Raw genomic sequence first — 21684 nt, forward strand, 5'->3', positions numbered from 1 at the left:
GCCATAAAGAAGCGCAGAAGGTTTATATGCCTACTGCAAAGAGCAAATCTGTATTTTATGTAAATAGCTGAGTACATTAGCAAAGTCTATGGAGAGATGAAGGGCACTTTTGCTGGGTGGTAATGAGGGAATCCGAGGAGGAGGGAGTGGGAGCACCAATAATGATTGTTGGACTGGGCGCAGGAGGTGCTAAAGACTGTGACGAATGGTATGTGACAAGGTGTTTTTTGAGTGTCTTGAAAGTACGTGCTGATTGAGGGAAGAAGCGCAGGTAAGGTGGCCTCTACTGTTGCACGTATCTCACACACCATCGATTTTGTGACTGTCTACGTAGGCTAGTGTTTTAGAGCAACAGTTTAGCCAATAGCAGAGATGGCATCTTGATGGATGACTGCTGCCTACACTCGGGTTATAGAGGACCGCTCTGACATAGGATCAGAGACTGAGACATCAGATACTGAGACAGCATCTGAGGGATAGGACAATGGCGCAGACTCTGGGAGTGATTTTTCAGTCAGAGGAGTCCCATTCGATAACTCCTCTTCCAGTACATTATGAGGGAGGTGATGAGGACAGTCCTGCTGTCCCTTCGCAAGCTGTTTGTGCAACTGGGTAATAGTGGGTTAGGCCAACCCAGAGAGCAGGTGAATGCGGCGGCAAGCAGAGAGAGAGTGCTCTCTTGGGAGCTCCCCAATTTAGTTCAGCCCCAAATTCCACCACCCAAATCATATTGTGGAGACATCAAAATTATCCATGGCAAAACAAACTGGTTTTGTAAGGCAGGCACCTGTGTTTTTGGTCCTGGATTCGGCGGCCATATAGAGAAACACACTAAACCCAAACATTTCTGGAAACTAGACATTCGGGGGAGTCCACAGAGGTGTGACTTGTGTGGCTTCCCCAAAGTTTTCTTACCCAGAATACCCTGCAAAGCTGAAATGTTGAAAAAAAACTCAATTTTTCTCGCATTTCTGTCACACAAACTACAGGAATATGCTGGGATCCACAATATTCCTACCACCCAGTGACTCCTCACCTGTCCTGATAAAAACACTACCCCACTTGAGTGCCTACACCTAGTGTCTGTGTCAGGAATGGATCACCCCAGGGTCAACAGCTGCCTCACGTAAGGACCAACATTGACCGTTGTGTGATCTATTCCTGTCGCAGGCACCAGGCCTAACCACACAAGTGAGGTATCATTTTTATCGGGAGGCTTGGGGGAACGCTGGGTGGAAGGAAATTTGTGGCTCCTCTCAGATTCCAGAACTTTCTGTCACCGAAATGTGAGGAAAACTTGTTTTTTTAGCCACTTTTTGAGGTTTGCAAAGGATTCTGGGTAACAGAACCTGGTCAGAGCCCCGCGAGTCACCCCATCTTGGATTCCCCAAGGTCTCTAGTTTTCAAAAATGTACAGGTTTGGTAGGTTTCCCTAGGTGCCGGCTGAGCTAGAGGCCAAAATCTACAGGTAGGCACTTTGCAAAAAACAGCTCTGTTTTCTGTGATGTGTCCACGTTGTGTTTTGGGGCATTTCCTGTCGCGGGCGCTAGGCCTACCCACACAAGTGAGGTATCATTTTTATCGGGAGACTTTGGGGGACGCTGGGTGGAAGGAAATTTGAGGCTCCTCTCAGATTCCAGAACTTTCTGTCACCGAAATGTGAGGAAAACTTGCTTTTTAGCCACTTTTTGAGGTTTGCAAAGGATTCTGGGTAACAGAACCTGGTCAGAGCCCCGCGAGTCACCCCATCTTGAATTCCCCTAGGTCTCTAGTTTTCAAAAATGTACAGGTTTGGTAGGTTTCCCTAGGTGCCGGCTGAGCTAGAGGCCAAAATCTACAGGTAGGCACTTTGCAAAAAACACCTCTGTTTTCTGTGATGTGTCCACGTTGTGTTTTGGGGCATTTCCTGTCGCGGGCGCTAGGCCTACCCACACAAGTGAGGTATCATTTTTATCGGGAGACTTGGGGGGACGCTGGGTGGAAGGAAATTTGAGGCTCCTCTCAGATTCCAGAACTTTCTGTCACCGAAATGTGAGGAAAACTTGTTTTTTTAGCCACTTTTTGAGGTTTGCAAAGGATTCTGGGTAACAGAACCTGGTCAGAGCCCCGCGAGTCACCCCATCTTGGATTCCCCTAGGTCTCTAGTTTTCAAAAATGTACAGGTTTGGTAGGTTTCCCTAGGTGCCGGCTGAGCTAGAGGCCAAAATCTACAGGTAGGCACTTTGCAAAAAACAGCTCTGTATTTTGTGAAAAAATGGGATGTGTCCACGTTGTGTTTTGGGGCATTTCCTGTCGCGGGCGCTAGGCCTACCCACACAAGTGAGGTATCATTTTTATCGGGAGACTTGGGGGAACATAGAATAGCAAAACAAGTGTTATTGCCCCTTATCTTTCTCTACATTTTTTCCTTCCAAATATAAGAGTGTGTGTAAAAAAGACGTCTATTTGAGAAATGCCCTGCAATTCACATGCTAGTATGGGCACCTCGGAATTCAAAGATGTGCAAATAACCACTGCTCCTCAAAACCTTATCTTGATCCCATTTTGGAAATGCAAAGGTTTTCTTGATACCTCTTTTTCACTCCTCATATTTCAGCAAATGAATTGCTGTATACCCAGTATAGAATGAAAACCAACTGCAGGGTGCACCTCATTTATTGGCTCTGGGTACCTAGGGTTCTTGATGAAGCTATAAGCCCTTTATATCCCCGCAACCAGAAGAGTCCAGCAGACAAAACGGTATATTGCTTTCAGAAATCTGACATCGCAGGAAAAAGTTACAGAGTAAAACATAAAGAAAAATGGCTGTTGTTTTCAGCTCAATTTCAATATTTTTTTATTTCAGCTGTTATTTTCTGTAGGAAAACCTTGTAGGATCTACACAAATGACCCCTTGCTGAATTCAGAATTTTGTCTAGTTTTCAGAAATGTTTAGCTTTCCGGGATCCAGCATTGGTTTCACACCCATTCCTGTCACTAACTGGAAGGAGGTTGAAAGCACCAAAAATAGTAAAAATGGGGTATGTCCCAGTAAAATGCCAAATTTGTGTTGGAAAATGTGGTTTTCTGATTCAAGTCTGCCCGTTCCTGAAAGGTGGGAAGATAGTGATTTCAGCACCAGAAACCCTTTGTTGATGGCATTTTCAGGGAAAAAACCACAAGCCTTCTTCGGCGGCCCATTTTTCCAATTTTTTTGGAAAAAACTAAATTTTCACTGTATTTTGGCTATTTTCTTGGTCTCCTCCAGGGTAAACCACAAACTCTGGGTACCATTAGAATCCCTAGGGTGTTGGAAAAAAAGGACGCAAATTTGGCGGGGTTAGCTTATGTGGACAAAAAGTTATGAAGCCCTAAGCGCGAACTACCCCAAATAGCCAAAAAAGGGCTCAGCACTGGGGGGTTAAATTAATTGTGTTTATTTTATTCTTGGTTATGGTAATTTTGTTAATTTATATGGAGGAATATGTCCTGGGTTTTAATTGGCTTTGAGAATCACATTTTGGTTCTCAGAATGTATATGTTTGTAATGGTTCTTAAAATGTATGTGTTCAGGAGGGAACATTGAAACAGGAGTTTAGATCTTATTCTGTGCCTGGTAGCTCATTCTATTGTAGCCTCTACATTAAGGTAATAAAATACTTCTTCTCACTTTCAGCCTGGCTCATCCTTTCAACTTTCCTTTGTGTGGCAACGAAAATCCACATCTACAACATAACTTCTTTTTATGTGTAGACATCACTTTGTGTCCCTCAGTCTTTTGATTACTTTTCATACTCATGACTGATTCGCTATGGGCACCTCAGGCCTCCATGTCAGCAGCTTGTCTTTCAGCACGTGCCTCAGCATTGGCAGCCATCAACAGTCACTCCAGACTAAGAGTTTCTCACAGCATTCGTCACCTGAATGAATCTGACAAGCGTCTATCAAAAACTCTAAGACGCATAGCTTCTTTGTCATTAAATTAATTGACCTTACAGTGTTTGGTGAGTGCTTTAAGACTTTCCACAAATTCATTTTTGAGACACTAGATCATCTTTCTGTCATCAGTCTCTTGAAGTGCATAAATGAAATCTTCAAATGTCTCTATCCAAGCCGTCCACCTATCGCTAATATTTTTCTTTTTGGCAGTATCGGAAGGTGGTGGGTGTTTCGGAAAGACGACAGCATTATAACTTCTCCTAGGAGTGGCTGGCATTGTTGCTGGAGCTCTTTCAGATGCTGTCAGCTGTCCCTGAGAATCTGCATCATCACTGAGGCCTGAAGATCGGCCTCTGGGTCATCACAGACAGTTTAGTGCTTTTTCTTGTTCTCCCTCTGAGGCACATCACTTGTGGCAACTGTTGGAGTTGTTGTGAGCCACCACCTGGCAGCTTTGGTGGTGTGCGGCTTCACATATTAGACAGCTCAGTAAGCAGAACCCCAGTGCTACTTCTTGTGCCTCCCCTCCATGTTCTGAGGTTACAATGCTCAACCTATCAAGACTTTGGTAAGTGTAACGACAATATGCTTCCTTTTTACTTGCTTTGCCAGCCAGCGTTTCTATTTGCAACTTTAAGTGGTAAATTATGATTCTCTTTGGCTATGCTTTGTAATTCTGGTAACATTTGCCTTCAGCGTTAAAGCTGCAGACCATATATAACTTTATTTTGCTTGGGGGCATGGTACCCTTTGGTATGGCATTGCTTGTAGTTTCTTGACCAACGATACGTAGACTTCTCAGTGAAGCATTCTTTACGATCAAATGCTTCACATCAACTGGAGCTGCGCTTTTTGACTCTACATACATGAACTGTCAACTCAGCTCTTTGACAAAGGCATAGGTTGCATACTCGGGCAGTTTGCTAGGACCATGGAAAACTCTGTGGACGAGCACTCTCCTTTTTCAGGCTACTTGTTCGCTTTCTTGTTGCCAGATGTAGGGGCATATTTATACTCAGTTTGCGCCGAATTTGCGTCGTTTTTTTCGACGCAAATTCGACGCAAAACTAACTCCATATTTATACTTTGGCGTTAGACGCGTCTAGCGCCAAAGTTCATGGAGTTAGCATCATTTTTTGGCGTGAACACCTTCCTTGCGTTAATGAGATGCAAGGTAGGCGTTCCCGTCTTAAAAAATGACTCCCAGGCATGTGCGTGGTATTTATACTCCCGGGCAAAAATGATGCCCGGGAGTGGGCGGGGCAAAAAACCCCGCATTTGCGCCTCTTTTTAACGCCTGGGTCAGGGCAGGCGTTAAGGGACCTGTGGGCTCAGAATGAGCCCAGAGGTGCCCTCCCCTGCCCCCAGGGACACCCCCTGCCACCCTTGCCCACCCCAGGAGGACACCCAAGGATGGAGGGACCCATCCCAGGGAAGAAAAGGTAAGTTGTGGTAAGTATTTTTTTTTTAAAAAAATTGTGGCATAGGGGGGCCTTATTTGTGCCCCCCTACATGCCACTATGCCCAATGACCATGCCCAGGGGACATAAGTCCACTGGGCATGGCCATTGGGCAAGGGGGCATGACTCCTGTCTTTGCTAAGACAGGAGTCATGTTAATGGCGTCTGGGCGCCCCAAAAAAATGGCGCAAATCGGGTTAAGACGATTTTTTTGCCTCAACCTGACTTGCCCCATTTTTGGACGCCCAAACGCCATTTTTCCCTACGCCGGCGCTGCCTGGTGTACGTCGTTTTTTTTCACGCACACCAGGCAGCGCCGGTCGGCTAACGCCGGCTAACGCCATTCAATAAATACGGCACCCGCATGGCGCTTCAGAATGGCGTTAGTCGGCGCTAATTTTTTAGGCGCAAAACTGCGTTAGCGCAGTTTTGCATCAAAAAGTATAAATATGGCCCGTAATGTCTTTCCCAGGCTGGGTACCCACCAATGACTACGCTACAAAAAGAGCTGTAAACCTTAAGTCTTTATTCCTCTGCATGTACCTGTGAACTCTCCAATCGTCTAAACCAAGCCTTCATTGCATTCTATTCTATTGATTACATCCCACTGCTAAGGAGTATGTTCGAAGCCTAAAGGGTTCATCATAAAACCTGCAATAGACTATAAGTCGTAGGGTGCTCAAAAATTCGTGGGCCAAGTTTACACTATGTAAAACTGCTAAAAAAAACTGTTAGATTTGAAATCCTTCCTTCCTGTTAATTTGCATCTATCATTCTGTTTAGGACTGACTTCACATCACAGGATTTTGTGATGTATTGTTACCAATTCTTTAGAATATACATGCAGTGTTCTTTGGCTCCACTGAAAGGAGTATTATGAATTCTAATGGCTGTTTTGTTATCATTCCACTCTATATGAAGTGCTTGCTTCAACTGGAAATTATGAGGTACTATTTCAGATTTGGAACTATACTCACATTCTGGTGTTTCTCTCCTGTATGCACCCTATAAGAAAGAAATCATAGTTTGCTACCTATTTTCCCATCACTAGTAAAGCCAATAGGACAGATTTTTATGTGATAAAAAGCATTTGTGAATGCAGTGCATGCAAACAGCATTTGTGAATCTCAGTATTTACATACATAAGTACACTAGAACAAACCGTTTGGCTTTGCCAATGCTTTTTCTGTTTCTCTCAGCCCCAGTCCACTGCCCTCTTAAATGTAATGTCATTAAATGAAAAAGTAAATTTTAGCAATGACTACAATCATTTTGTATAATAGTTAAAGGACATTTTATTAGAGTAAAGGAAAATACATGGAAACCTGGAAAGAAATTAGAATGGCTGGTCAAAAGAAGAAATCCCATACAAGGTTTTTTTTCATACATGAAATGAACAAGTCGTTACAACGAGCATGCAAGAAAGAAGGTAACACAGGGGGAGAAGATAATTTCCTAGACCATGATGGAACCAGGCACATTGGAGCTTGGTGAAACATGGCTCACTATACAGATCATATGGTGTGTCCTTTCTGCTTCTTTTGCTTCATTGCATAGACCTCTACTTCACACAGTATAAGGTTCTCTGTATAGTGTGGTATAAAAATACTGACATATTGGCCTTCCATCCCATTGCAGCAGAACACCACAAGCTTGTCAAGGTTTGCCTGTGTGATTATACCACAGCTGTGACAAAAGAGACAAAAGCAACAGTTAATGAGAAACATCCCACACTAAAAACAAACCAATACATTGCTAGAAGGAATATATTGCCACTGCTTTTAATGATATTTATAATTTATCACCACTTAGATACAGTGGCCAACGTCCACTCAGTCCAGTTAGCATTAGGTATTTGGACTCTCCAATTTTACCTTTTTTGATCGATTACTACTTATCATGCCATTATGTAGGGTATATGACAGCTTTACTCATACTTCCCTTGTCTTGGTGGACCACCTTTATCAATACCTTATTAAGGTCCTATCAACACGTTACCGATGTTTGTGGATATTTGCAAGTCTTGCCTTTCCTATGAACATGGACAGCCCCCAACCATACTTATTCTATGTATACCAACATCTTGTGAGCTCCTGGGCTCGTATGGGCTTTTAGGGCCCACCTTAGGGGCGACTCTTATATATTAAAACATATTTAGGCCTCACAAAACAATTATTTTGCTAGGCTGAAATGTTAGTTTAAAACTGCACTAAAGGCTGCAGTGGCATGCCTGAGGCATGTTTTAAAGGTCTACTTTAGTGGATGGGATAATGAGTGATGCAGGCCCACTAGTAGCATTTAGTTTGCAAGCCCTGTGTACATGCAGTACCACTTTGCTAGAAACTTACACGCAAATTAAATCTACCAATCAGGTTTATGCCAATTACATCATGTTTTAGAGAGAACTCAAGCACTTTAGTACTGGTTAGAAGTGGTACAGTACACTGAGCCTTAAAAGGCAACAAAACAGATTCAGAAAAGGAGAGTGGAAGAACAAAACTTTTGACTGACCCTGCACATAGGGCTGAGTCCAACATGGAACAGCTATGATTTGACTGAAAAGACCAGAATCATCCTCCAGAATAAGAAAAGTTTATTTAAGCCTTCAGCAACATATGGACAGACAATCTTTGCAGATTCTCGTAATCCCAATAATATGTGACCATTTTTTTAAAGCAATAAAAATGTCTAATTTAACATAATCAACACTTTCAAATAAAAACAAAGTACTAATTTTGAGTAAGCTAATGTACATGTCTTCTGATTCTATTTTAATAGTATCATTAGAAGGTACATTAGGCAACAATGCACCTTTAAAGATACATAAACACACACACACAGCTATTCATACAACCACACATTTAAAACCATTTCAACTCCCTGAACCAATACATGTTCACCTACACTCTCATATACATATACGTTTGCTGTCCCACTCTTGCCTTTTCAAAAAGAAATAATCAACACAAAAAATGTTGTAGTTTTTAATTAACAACCCACACATCTCTAAAGCTACACATGCACACTCCCATCATACCTACATAATCTTACCCGCAATCTACACATCTTTAATGTACACACAAAAATATTATAAAGTCATATATACAGCAGCAATCATAAGCTTTCACATAGCCATGCAAACTCTGCACTAAAACTGTACCAGCACCATTAGTATATGCTGAGAAATCACTGCTTAACTACACTGTACACTAAAACACAAAGGGCCTGATTTGGCTATTTGTGGATAAGAAACTCTGTCACAACAGTGATCGATATCATGTGTGCCAATATCTAAATTCCATTATATCCTATGGGATGTTGGTGGACTAGATATCCATCACTGTTGTGATGGAGTAACTTGTCCATCAGCATATAAATCAGGCCCAAGGTCTTATGTAATAAATACAACAGCCTGCGCTGTTGACCAGACTGGTGACTAAGGGTCGTAATGTGACAGATTTGGGCCTCCTGAAGCCATGTTCTGGAAAGCTGTGCGTGGCCCTATCTAGTCCTACTACTAGTATCTGTAATGGTGCTCTATTGTGTGGACGTAAAGATATGGGAGACAGTCTTATCAGAGGTCCTTTGGCTTGACGTTCCTCTATTGAATTTGCTCTATGGTTGTCTGCAATGCTTTTTTGGGTGTTTTGGGAGCACTCTTTAGCTGCTTACTGAGATAATTAGTGCTAAAACCACAGACACAACAATGCTATTCTGGAGGTATTGTTCTCCGCCTCTCCAGGCATATTACTGTGTGTATAGGAGTATTCCTAGTTGTCCTTGGCAGCTGTTGTGTCTTATGCTACATACTTTGTATTCATATGTACCCTTGGCTCGAGTTTAAGCTTAGATGAACTGATTCTGAATACACACCTACTACTGTCTGTCATCCTTGCTAAGTGTGATCTTGTAGGAACTAGACATTAACCAATTCAGAGGCCACCAAACAAAATATACCATAGGTCTTATTGGGATATTAGACATCATTTCAGGACCCATAGAATCAAGTGTAGAGTGAAAACCAATGATAAGGAGACACATTTAGCTTTGAAGCAATCCACTATGACCCTCACCAAGACAAATCTTCTGAACATATTAGCAGATTATAAAGAGAAATTCTGGGACGACTTGATGATTTAGGTACTAAAATGGAATCCATCTGAGAAGACACTGGCTCACCTGTAACCAGAATGATGGATCTAGAAAAGAAAGTTACTCAACTGAACACCACAGGCTCTAGGACAACCTAAACAGTTAAAATGCTACAGGCAAAGTCACAATTACTACTAATAAAATGTAAGGAGCTGAATGACTGCTGAATAGAAGAGAATTTTTGAATAAGAGCCCTGAGTATAGGAGCAGAGGGCCTGGATGTTTGGGAAGTGCTGGATGTAGACATGTGATCCTCTTTGATGGTCAGAAGGAGGTGAGGTTGGACAAGCTGCACGGGAGGGTAAGGGGGGAATGCAAATCTCTCAGTGCATGATCAGAGGTTGAAGAACAACCTGTCAAAATTCCATTACTACTGAGAGAAAAAGTATTCAAAACTGTCAGATGAGCAGGTGAGATCTCCTTCCGCGGATAGTTGCATTCACTCTTACAGGTAATTTCCACGGCAACCCTTCATAGGAAACTCTTGATAAAACCTATCACATATGCGTAGAATGGACAAGGTCCAATATAGATAGAGAATTTCCATGTGGATCTCTTTGTAGAAGTATGATCAACCCAGCTTCTTCTTAGATTGAGGAGCTGTGGTGCAGTTCTTGAACATCCAATGGTGGTCCATGGTGTACTGAAGAGAAACTACGAGATTGAAATGTGTCATTTGTCATTCTGAAATGAGCTTGAGCGAGCAGATGGGAAAAGCCAAGCTCGCACAAGAGAAGGGAAACAAGGAAGGGAGTGGGAGACTTGACACCTTCTCAGATGGTTTATCTTGTAGATAATCATGAGTGATCAAATAATGTCTCATGCTATACATACTTGTAGTTGTTGACAACATGAAAGTTTTCTTTTTTTTTTTCCTTAACAATGGTAGCACAGTGTTTTGATTGACTGTGTGTAGAAGGTTCTGCGCCCCTTCTTTTTATATAGCTTTACTCCATTCACTACGGAAGTATGTGGGTGGCATTGTGCTGCTCACCTTATGAGAGCTCAAAGAAAAGGGGTTCAACCAGTAAAGTTTGACTGTCCTGTAGGTGAGTCTTTTTTATCTTCATAGGGCATTTTTTAATATGCTTCTTTTGTTTCACTTTTTGCTCTGGGGTAACACACTTATGCTTCAAGGCACCCCGGTCCTTTGAAGAGATACTTTTGAAAGATACTGAGGTTTTCTGTTTCACTATGGTGTATCACTGAAATGAAAAGGTCTTAACTTTCCTGCAAAGAGAATATAGATATGGAAATATTTAAGGGGGAACTGCCCCAAAGTGTCTGTTTGTAAAACACATCTTACTCAGGAGATCAAGCCTGGATGATACAGGAGCTATCATATATCAAATCAAATCAAATCATTAGCATTTGTAAAGCGCGCTACTCACCCGTGCGGGTCTCAAGGCGCTAGGGGGGAAAGGGGGGGTTATCGCTGCTCGAACAGCCAAGTCTTTAGGAGTCTCCGGAAAGCGGAGTGGTCCTGGGTGGTCCTGAGGCTGGTGGGGAGGGAGTTCCAGGTCTTGGCCGCCAGGAAGGAGAAAGATCTCCCACCCGCCGTGGAGCGGCGGGTGCGAGGGACGGCAGCAAGTGCGAGGCCAGCGGAGCGGAGGGGGCGGGTGGGGACGTAGAAGCTGAGGCGTCTGTTGAGGTATTCCGGTCCCTTGTTGTGGAGGGCTTTGTGTGCGTGGGTGAGAAGACGGAAGGTGATCCTTTTGCTGACTGGGAGCCAATGCAGGTGTCTCAGGTGTGCGGAGATGTGGCTGTTGCGGGGTACGTCGAGGATGAGGCGGGCCGAGGCGTTTTGGATGCGTTGCAGGCGGTTTTGGAGTTTGGCGGTGGTCCCAGCGTAGAGGGTGTTGCCGTAGTCCAGGCGACTCGTGACAAGGGCGTGGGTCACGGTTTTTCTGGTGTCGGCGGGGATCCAGCGGAAGATCTTGCGGAGCATGCGGAGAGTGAGGAAGCAGGCGGAGGACACGGCGTTGACTTGCTTGGTCATGGTGAGAAGAGGGTCCAAGATGAAGCCGAGGTTGCGGGCGTGGTCTGCGGGGGTCGGTGCGGTGCCGAGGGCCGTGGGCCACCAGGAGTCGTCCCAGGCGGACGGGGTGTTGCCGAGGATGAGGACTTCCGTTTTTTCAGAGTTCAGCTTTAGGCGGCTGAGCCTCATCCAATCTGCGACGTCCTTCATACCCTCTTGTAGGTTGGTCTTGGCGCTGGCGGGGTCCTTGGTGAGGGAGAGTACAAGTTGGGTGTCGTCGGCGTAGGAGGTGATGATGATGTCGTGCTTGCGTACGATGTCGGCGAGGGGGCTCATGTAGACATTGAAGAGTGTCGGGCTGAGCGATGAGCCTTGAGGTACGCCGCAGATGATCTTGGTGGGTTCTGAGCGAAACGGAGGGAGGTAAACTCTTTGGGAGCGGTTAGCGAGGAAGGAGGCGATCCAGTCCAGGGCCTGGCCTTGGATCCCGGTGGAGCGTAGGCGGGTGATTAGGGTGCGGTGACAGACGGTGTCAAAGGCAGCCGAGAGGTCGAGGAGAATGAGGGCGACTGTTTCACCGTTGTCCATCAGGGTTCTGATGTCGTCTGTGACTGAGATGAGGGCGGTTTCCGTGCTGTGGTTGGTTCGGAATCCGGTTTGTGAAGGGTCGAGCAGGTTGTTGTCTTCCAGGAAGGTGGTCAGCTGTTTGTTGACGGTCTTTTCTATTACCTTGGCTGGGAAAGGTAGAAGAGAGATGGGGCGGAAGTTTTTCAGGTCGCTTGGGTCAGCCGTAGGTTTCTTTAGTAGGGCGTTGACTTCAGCGTGCTTCCAGCATTCGGGGAAGGTAGCAGAAGAAAAAGAAGAGTTGATGACGGTCTGGAGGTGCGGGGCGATGATGTCGTCGGCTTTGTTAAAGATGAAGTGCGGGCAGGGGTCCGAAGGGGCGCCGGAGTGGATAGAGTTCATGATGGATTTGGTTTCTTCCGTGTTGATGTGGGTCCAGTTGTTGAGGGTGATGTCCGGGGAAGCGGGTTCAGTGGTGTATGGTTGGGTCTGGTGTCCGAAGCTGTCGTGGAGGTCGCTGATCTTGCGATGGAAGAAAGTGGCGAGGGATTCGCACAAATCCTGTGAGGGCGTGACGGCGTTGGCGCTGGCGCTGGGGTTGGAGAACTCTTTGACGATGCTGAAGAGTTCTCTGCTGTTGTGGCTGTTTTTGTCTAGTCTGTCGGTGAAAAAGTTCCTTTTGGCAGTGCGGATCAGGTGGTGGTGTTCGCGTGTAGCGTTCTTGAGGGCGGTCATGTTGTCAGCGGTGTGGTCCTTGCGCCAGGCCTTCTCAAGGGCACGACAAGTTTTCTTTGATTCTTTGAGGGTGTCAGAGAACCAGAGAGGTTTTTTGGTGTTGGTCTGTCGATGCGTGCGTTTGAGGGGAGCAAGGTTGTCAGCGCAGTTGGAGATCCAGTTTGTGAGGTTGAGAGCTGCGTCGTTGGGGTCGGTGGTGAGGGTGGGTTGGTTGGCGGCGAGAGCGGAGAAGAGTTGCTCTTCAGGGATCTTGTTCCACTGTCGACGAGGGATGGGTTGAGTGCGGAGGTGGGAGGTCTCGCGTCGGAATGTGAAGTGGACGCAGCTGTGGTCGGTCCAGTGCAGGGCAGAGGTGTGGCTGAAGAAGACGTGTTTGCTGGCGGAGAAGATAGGGTCGAGCGTGTGTCCGGCGATGTGGGTGGCGGTGTTCACCAGTTGTTTGAGGCCGAGGTTGGCGAGGTTGTCGAGCAGGGTGGTGGTGTTGGGGTCGTTGTTTTGTTCCAGATGGAAGTTGAGGTCGCCTAGGAGGATGTAGTCCGGTGAGGCGAGGGCGTGCGGGGAGATGAAGTCGGCGATGGCGTCGCTGAAAGAGGCGCGAGGTCCGGGAGGACGGTAGACGAGGGATCCTCTGAGGGTGGTCCTTGGGTCGGTGCGAATCTGAAAATGCAGGTGTTCAGCGGCGAGGGGGGGGTCTTCGGTGGAGGTGGTGACGCTGATGGAGTCTTTGAAGATGATGGCGACACCTCCTCCTACTTGGTTGGTGCGGTCTTTTCTGGAGATCTTGTAGCCTTCGGGGATGGCGGGTAGCGATGTCTGGAGCAGAGGAGGCGTTCATCCATGTCTCCGTGATGAAGGCGACGTCCGGGGCTGTGGAGTCCAGGAGGTCCCAAAGTTCAACGGCGTGCTTGTGGACGGAACGAGCGTTGACCAGGATGCACTTGAGGTGGCTGATGGCGCGTGGGCTTGTGGTCGTGGTAGTTGCGTGGTGGAAGATGCGTTTGCAGGAGTTGCAGGCGAAGGGTCCATGGGTGCGTTTGGGGTGAGCTAGGAAGCAGGTTTTGGAGCGCCCTGGGTTGAGGGCGTGGAGGGTGGTGGGGTCGTAGCGGATCAGCGGGGCTTGGGGGAGCTGGGGACCAGGGGTCGTGGCGCTGGGCGCGGGCCAGGCGCGGACGGGCGCAGACGGGCTTGCCTCTGGCGCGCCTCCGGCACGCCAGCGGCGTGCCCGCTGCGCGCGCCCGCTGCGCAGTCGCGCAGCGGCCGCCATAAGAGGTAGGAGGGGGGGGGAGGGGTCAGCTGGGGGCGAATGGGAGCTGGGGGGCGGGGGCGTGCAGGAGGTCGCGGCGGGAAAGCGCGAGGGAGGGGGGGGGACAGGTAGAGTGAGAGGAGCTGGGGGAGGGGGTTTAGGGTGGAGGAGGGTGAGTGTTAGGAGGTTTGGAGATTAGGGAGAGAGATAGGAGTAGGGTTGTGAAGATAGGGGAGGGGGGGTTGTAGAGGTGGGTGAGGGAGAGAGGTAGAGTGAGAGGATAGGGAGATAGGTAGTAGAGGGGGTGGTGGGAGGGGGGGAGAGATAGAGAAATAGATAGAGAAAATAGATAGAGAAGTCGATAGATAGGGAAATAGATAGATAGACAGATAGGTAGGTAGGAGGAGGTGGAGAGTGGGGGAGTTAGATAGTGAGATAGGGAGCTAGAGAGATAGGAAGATAGGAGGAGTGAGGGAGGTAGATAGCGAACGGGTTAGCTAGGGGTGAGAGAGGGGGAGGCGAGTGAGGGAGGGGGATGAGGAAGGAGCAGGAGGGCAGGCTCGGGGGAAGAAGACGGAGGAGGTAGAAGAGCCGAAGACAGGAGAACAGAAGACAGGAGAACAGAAGAACAGAAGACAGAAGAGCAGAAGACAGAAGCACAGAAGATCGGAAGAGCAGAAGAACAGAGAAGAACAGAGAAGAACAGAGAAGAACAGAGAAGAACAGAGAAGAACACAGAAGAACACAGAAGAACACAGAAGAACCGAGAAGAAGAACACAGAAGCACAGAGAAGAACAGAGAAGAAGAACACAGAAGACCGGAAGAACACAGAAGAACAGAAGGGAAGAACAGAAGAACAGAAGAACACAGAAGAAGATTGCAGAGGGGGAGCGAGGAGGGAGAGACAGAGAGGAGGAAAAGAAGCAGGAGCAGAAGAGAAGGTGAGTGGCGCGGGGCAGGGCGAGGGGCTGGGAGGAGGGGGGTACTTACAGTTAGGTGGGTCTCAGGAACACAGGAACTCGGGAACTTGGAGGAGCTGCAGCGGCAGGGGGAGCGACCTACCCTTGGGTCAAGGGTCGCTACCACTGTCGCGCAGCGGCCGCCATAAGAGGTAGGAGGGGGGGGGAGGGGTCAGCTGGGGGCGAATGGGAGCTGGGGGGCGGGGGCGTGCAGGAGGTCGCGGCGGGAAAGCGCGAGGGAGGGGGGGGGACAGGTAGAGTGAGAGGAGCTGGGGGAGGGGGTTTAGGGTGGAGGAGGGTGAGTGTTAGGAGGTTTGGAGATTAGGGAGAGAGATAGGAGTAGGGTTGTGAAGATAGGGGAGGGGGGGTTGTAGAGGTGGGTGAGGGAGAGAGGTAGAGTGAGAGGATAGGGAGATAGGTAGTAGAGGGGGTGGCGGGAGGGGGGGAGAGATAGAGAAATAGATAGAGAAAATAGATAGAGAAGTCGATAGATAGGGAAATAGATAGATAGACAGATAGGTAGGTAGGAGGAGGTGGAGAGTGGGGGAGTTAGATAGTGAGATAGGGAGCTAGAGAGATAGGAAGATAGGAGGAGTGAGGGAGGTAGATAGCGAACGGGTTAGCTAGGGGTGAGAGAGGGGGAGGCGAGTGAGGGAGGGGGATGAGGAAGGAGCAGGAGGGCAGGCTCGGGGGAAGAAGACGGAGGAGGTAGAAGAGCCGAAGACAGGAGAACAGAAGACAGGAGAACAGAAGACAGAAGAACAGAAGACAGAAGAGCAGAAGAGCAGAAGACAGAAGCACAGAAGATCGGAAGAGCAGAAGAACAGAAGAACAGAGAAGAACAGAGAAGAACAGAGAAGAACACAGAAGAACAGAGAAGAACAGAGAAGAACACAGAAGAACACAGAAGAACACAGAAGAACACAGAAGAACCGAGAAGAAGAACACAGAAGCACAGAGAAGAACAGAGAAGAAGAACACAGAAGACCGGAAGAACACAGAAGAACAGAAGGGAAGAACAGAAGAACAGAAGAACACAGAAGAAGATTGCAGAGGGGGAGCGAGGAGGGAGAGACAGAGAGGAGGAAAAGAAGCAGGAGCAGAAGAGAAGGTGAGTGGCGCGGGGCAGGGCGAGGGGCTGGGAGGAGGGGGGTACTTACAGTTAGGTGGGTCTCAGGAACACAGGAACTCGGGAACTTGGAGGAGCTGCAGCGGCAGGGGGAGCGACCTACCCTTGGGTCAAGGGTCGCTACCACTGTCGCGCAGCGGCCGCCATAAGAGGTAGGAGGGGGGGGGAGGGGTCAGCTGGGGGCGAATGGGAGCTGGGGGGCGGGGGCGTGCAGGAGGTCGCGGCGGGAAAGCGCGAGGGAGGGGGGGGGACAGGTAGAGTGAGAGGAGCTGGGGGAGGGGGTTTAGGGTGGAGGAGGGTGAGTGTTAGGAGGTTTGGAGATTAGGGAGAGAGATAGGAGTAGGGTTGTGAAGATAGGGGAGGGGGGGTTGTAGAGGTGGGTGAGGGAGAGAGGTAGAGTGAGAGGATAGGGAGATAGGTAGTAGAGGGGGTGGCGGGAGGGGGGGAGAGATAGAGAAATAGATAGAGAAAATAGATAGAGAAGTCGATAGATAGGGAAATAGATAGATAGACAGATAGGTAGGTAGGAGGAGGTGGAGAGTGGGGGAGTTAGATAGTGAGATAGGGAGCTAGAGAGATAGGAAGATAGGAGGAGTGAGGGAGGTAGATAGCGAACGGGTTAGCTAGGGGTGAGAGAGGGGGAGGCGAGTGAGGGAGGGGGATGAGGAAGGAGCAGGAGGGCAGGCTCGGGGGAAGAAGACGGAGGAGGTAGAAGAGCCGAAGACAGGAGAACAGAAGACAGGAGAACAGAAGACAGAAGAACAGAAGACAGAAGAGCAGAAGAGCAGAAGAGCAGAAGAGCAGAAGACAGAAGAACAGAAGATCGGAAGAGCAGAAGAACAGAGAAGAACAGAGAAGAACAGAGAAGAACACAGAAGAACACAGAAGAACACAGAAGAACACAGAAGAACCGAGAAGAAGAACACAGAAGCACAGAGAAGAACAGAGAAGAAGAACACAGAAGACCGGAAGAACACAGAAGAACAGAAGGGAAGAACAGAAGAACAGAAGAACACAGAAGAAGATTGCAGAGGGGGAGCGAGGAGGGAGAGACAGAGAGGAGGAAAAGAAGCAGGAGCAGAAGAGAAGGTGAGTGGCGCGGGGCAGGGCGAGGGGCTGGGAGGAGGGGGGTACTTACAGTTAGGTGGGTCTCAGGAACACAGGAACTCGGGAACTTGGAGGAGCTGCAGCGGCAGGGGGAGCGACCTACCCTTGGGTCAAGGGTCGCTACCACTGTCGCGCAGCGGCCGCCATAAGAGGTAGGAGGGGGGGGGAGGGGTCAGCTGGGGGCGAATGGGAGCTGGGGGGCGGGGGCGTGCAGGAGGTCGCGGCGGGAAAGCGCGAGGGAGGGGGGGGGACAGGTAGAGTGAGAGGAGCTGGGGGAGGGGGTTTAGGGTGGAGGAGGGTGAGTGTTAGGAGGTTTGGAGATTAGGGAGAGAGATAGGAGTAGGGTTGTGAAGATAGGGGAGGGGGGGTTGTAGAGGTGGGTGAGGGAGAGAGGTAGAGTGAGAGGATAGGGAGATAGGTAGTAGAGGGGGGTGGCGGGAGGGGGGGAGAGATAGAGAAATAGATAGAGAAAATAGATAGAGAAGTCGATAGATAGGGAAATAGATAGATAGACAGATAGGTAGGTAGGAGGAGGTGGAGAGTGGGGGAGTTAGATAGTGAGATAGGGAGCTAGAGAGATAGGAAGATAGGAGGAGTGAGGGAGGTAGATAGCGAACGGGTTAGCTAGGGGTGAGAGAGGGGGAGGCGAGTGAGGGAGGGGGATGAGGAAGGAGCAGGAGGGCAGGCTCGGGGGAAGAAGACGGAGGAGGTAGAAGAGCCGAAGACAGGAGAACAGAAGACAGGAGAACAGAAGACAGAAGAACAGAAGAACAGAAGACAGAAGAGCAGAAGAGCAGAAGACCAGAGAAGAGCAGAGAAGAGCAGAGAAGAACAGAGAAGAACAGAGAAGAACAGAGAAGAACAGAGAAGAACAGAGAAGAACCGAGAAGAAGAACACAGAAGCACAGAGAAGAACAGAGAAGAAGAACACAGAAGACCGGAAGAACACAGAAGAACAGAAGGGAAGAACAGAAGAACAGAAGAACACAGAAGAAGATTGCAGAGGGGGAGCGAGGAGGGAGAGACAGAGAGGAGGAAAAGAAGCAGGAGCAGAAGAGAAGGTGAGTGGCGCGGGGCAGGGCGAGGGGCTGGGAGGAGGGGGGTACTTACAGTTAGGTGGGTCTCAGGAACACAGGAACTCGGGAACTTGGAGGAGCTGCAGCGGCAGGGGGAGCGACCTACCCTTGGGTCAAGGGTCGCTACCACTATATTGCCTGTTACTCCTCATGCTCTGCAAAATATAATGGGATACATGAACACTTTCCAGGGATTGACTCAAAAATACATAAAGAAAAGAACAAACTTATGATCTGAGGAATTCTAAGACTTAGTATTGGCCAAAGTCTACCCACTTAACTAAGGGTATAACCCGTTTTTGCTTGACTTTCATTCAAGGCTCTTCGATTTGAGGGGACATATTTGTATTAAGGGGCTTTATCTGGTTTGGTATGCAGCTGCAGACATATTTGGGTACTACAGAAGGACACCTAATTGCTCTAAATACATTTGGTTCAGGAGACCTTTGGAGGGACATAACCTGGGTGAGAGGTGATACATCTAAGTTTGATGCATATACACATCTTTGTCATTAAAATACCATTTCCATAGCTGATAACATTTCATTACATTTTCTGATCACTGCTTGATGACCCTGAACTCGATCCACAGAAAGATGTTCAAGCAGCAGTTCATTCTATCACTGAGAAAGGAAATACAAACGAAATTGATGAGTAATTTGACCTCAACAATTACAAAGGGACCTCACCCCCGAATATATCGAATGCCTTTAGTGGTGTTGTAGGAGGAAAACTGATTGCCTCCATTACCATATTACTTACATGGAAGATGGGAAACTTACACATTTTAGAAACATATTAAGGATGTAGAAAAGAGTTATGCCAAGTTCCTCACTCATGTGGCTAACACAAACAATAGGTCTCAGCGGCCATATGAAAACAATATTTACAAATAGGGTGAAGATGACCCTATTTCAGTGTAAAAGATTTGTCTAGGAGACCAAAAATAAGGTGGGGGCGTGGTCATCAAGAATGCCATGGACAAAGGCAAATTATCACATATTAAGGAATTCGTATCACATGGGTCTACCCTTATACTAGATGTGAGAAATTGGGTTGTTGGTTGACTGATGTGTTAGTCCTGGTCAAGTTAAAACCACAATCCCTTGCAGGGTTCACCACAAAAAGCCACTAAATTAACCTGTTCCTGGGATACATGTTGCAAACTGTCCACCATCTGACAATGAGTGTATCTATAGAAATAGGAAAAATAGTAATTCCATGAATATACAGGTCATCTGCAATGCCTCAAATATCATCATAGATTTGGTGGCCTGATTCCCTGGTAGCACACATGACTCGTATATCTTCAGGCATAGTGGAAGATACACACAGCTACTTGGTGGAGAGTTTGGTGAAGGATATCTACTTGGGAATTTAACACAGAACAATGTAGCATAGTGTACAGGTGAGACTAGAGATGACAATGGCTCAATATTCACTTTTGCCATTGTAGGAGACAGTGCATATGCAGTGTGGTCCTTCAACCTCACGCCATACCTTAATCCAGCTACACCAAGTGAAGGGCGCTACAATGCGGCACATAGGAGGATGCAAAGCGTTGTTGAGAGGACCTTTGGCCTGCTGAAGAGTCGCTTATGATGCCTGCACAAAAGTGGTGGGGCACTGCAATACAGTCCAGAAACCTGCTGCAATATTGTGGCTACATGTGCTATGTTGCACAACATCACAACATCGAGAGGCATACCCCTGGAACCTTCAGATATAGAATCTGATGAGGGTGATGATCCATTACTACCTCGTCACACAGCAGATGGATCAAGAAAAGCAGAAGGCAGACAAAGATGTGCAAAGAATATGTACAATTATTTTCAATGTAAGTAATGAAGAGACCACGTATTGTACCTTATTGCTATAGGCATCACATTTATTGCCTTAACTTCAGGTCAAATATGTGGGCATACAAAATAGATAGTCCAAAAACAATTTTTGTCCTTAAATCAAATACTTTACCATTAACATCATATCAGTAGTGCAATGTCCCAAAACAACAAGACCTGAGACATGTCCCCATTCCTTTTTGTATCCATGCACTCCACTAGAACGGTCAGTGAGCTTTAGGGCATCTCTTGTTGAGGGTTCTGAGACAGCACTGTGTCTGGAACTGCAACGTCTATACTCTATCACAGCGGCAGTTACACTACTGCGGCAAGAGAGCTCCTCACTATCTTGACCACCCAGGTCGTGTTCCCAGTGACTCAGGCTGCCTGCATATTATCCAATGCATTGGTAGCCTCCACCAGTCCCCGTGCGATGTCTCTACTGTAATGTGCCATTTCCACTTGCATGCCAACAGCAATTCGTGACAGCAAAGTAGTTGCATTTTTGAGGCGATTGACAGAACCTATCCAATCTGCGCATCAATTGGTGATGCACCTACGGAGGGTGACATGGTCCTACTGCATTACTGACCATTACATCAGATTAACGGCCATTTGGCCATTTGCAATTGCAAAAAATGTTTGATACATTTGGCCCTTAGTTCTTGGATGATTGAAGCGATATAAATGAGTATACTACTGATAGTCTTTTACTTCTTTCAGACCCTTCTGATTACTTTTGACACATGCTTCTCTGACACAAATTGCAACAGCACTATGCAAGGAAAAGTTACCTGTGTATCATTTAAACTCCTACAGCATCCTCAATCGGTGGGTGACTTTGCACCACCAAATTTCAAACTATATAATTCCATCTTCGAGTATTGTTTGATTGGTTTTTGCTGGGTCCACATGGTAATAGGTAGGTCTTCTTATTATATAGCATGGCTTCCATGGCACAGGCAAATACTTAACCTGTACCTCTGTTACTAACACTTTTGAAATTTGGGGCTTCCCACTGGGATTGACCACCTTTCCATCTCCTTATACACACATCCATTTAATCACATAAAGTGGGACGTAGGACCGTAGCAGACACATTCCATGGGGATTCTCATAAATGCTTTTACATTTGTAAATGGAAATTTAATTTGGAGCTGGTGCAAAGATTACTTTATAAATCAGGGATCCTTTATTTCACCTTGAATCAAGAAGAGGAAATGTAATTGAAACCCCAGTTGTAGTTTTACTGACCAGTGACCTATATTAAATATTTGGGAATTAGGAATATGTTACAACTTGATCTCTTTAAGATCAATTATCCTCCCTTATTTACAGACATATGCAAAGATTTACAAAAGTGATCCATTCTCTGCATCTCCTGGTGTGGGATGATGGTCACAATAAAAATGAATACCTCTCACTGTCTTTTACTTCTTTCAGGTTCTTCTGATTACTTGAGGTGGGCCTCCTTGAGGATGTGAAAAACTCCATATTGGTCTATATTTGGAAAGGTTCCCA

The 21684-nt window shown here is 47.2% G+C and overlaps 1 protein-coding gene across 1 annotated transcript in view; it reads right to left on the minus strand.

The window, feature by feature from the left end:
• LOC138278794 (uncharacterized) overlaps nucleotides 1-21684 on the minus strand; it is a 344627-nt gene that overhangs the window by 120479 nt on the left and 202464 nt on the right. The window contains exon 8 of the mRNA XM_069219314.1: nucleotides 6906-7064. Coding sequence (XP_069075415.1) covers nucleotides 6906-7064 — 159 coding nt within the window. The remainder of the gene's footprint in view (nucleotides 1-6905; nucleotides 7065-21684) is intronic.

Source organism: Pleurodeles waltl, chromosome 2_2 (assembly GCF_031143425.1).
Source record: "Pleurodeles waltl isolate 20211129_DDA chromosome 2_2, aPleWal1.hap1.20221129, whole genome shotgun sequence".
NCBI lineage: Eukaryota > Metazoa > Chordata > Amphibia > Caudata > Salamandridae > Pleurodeles > Pleurodeles waltl.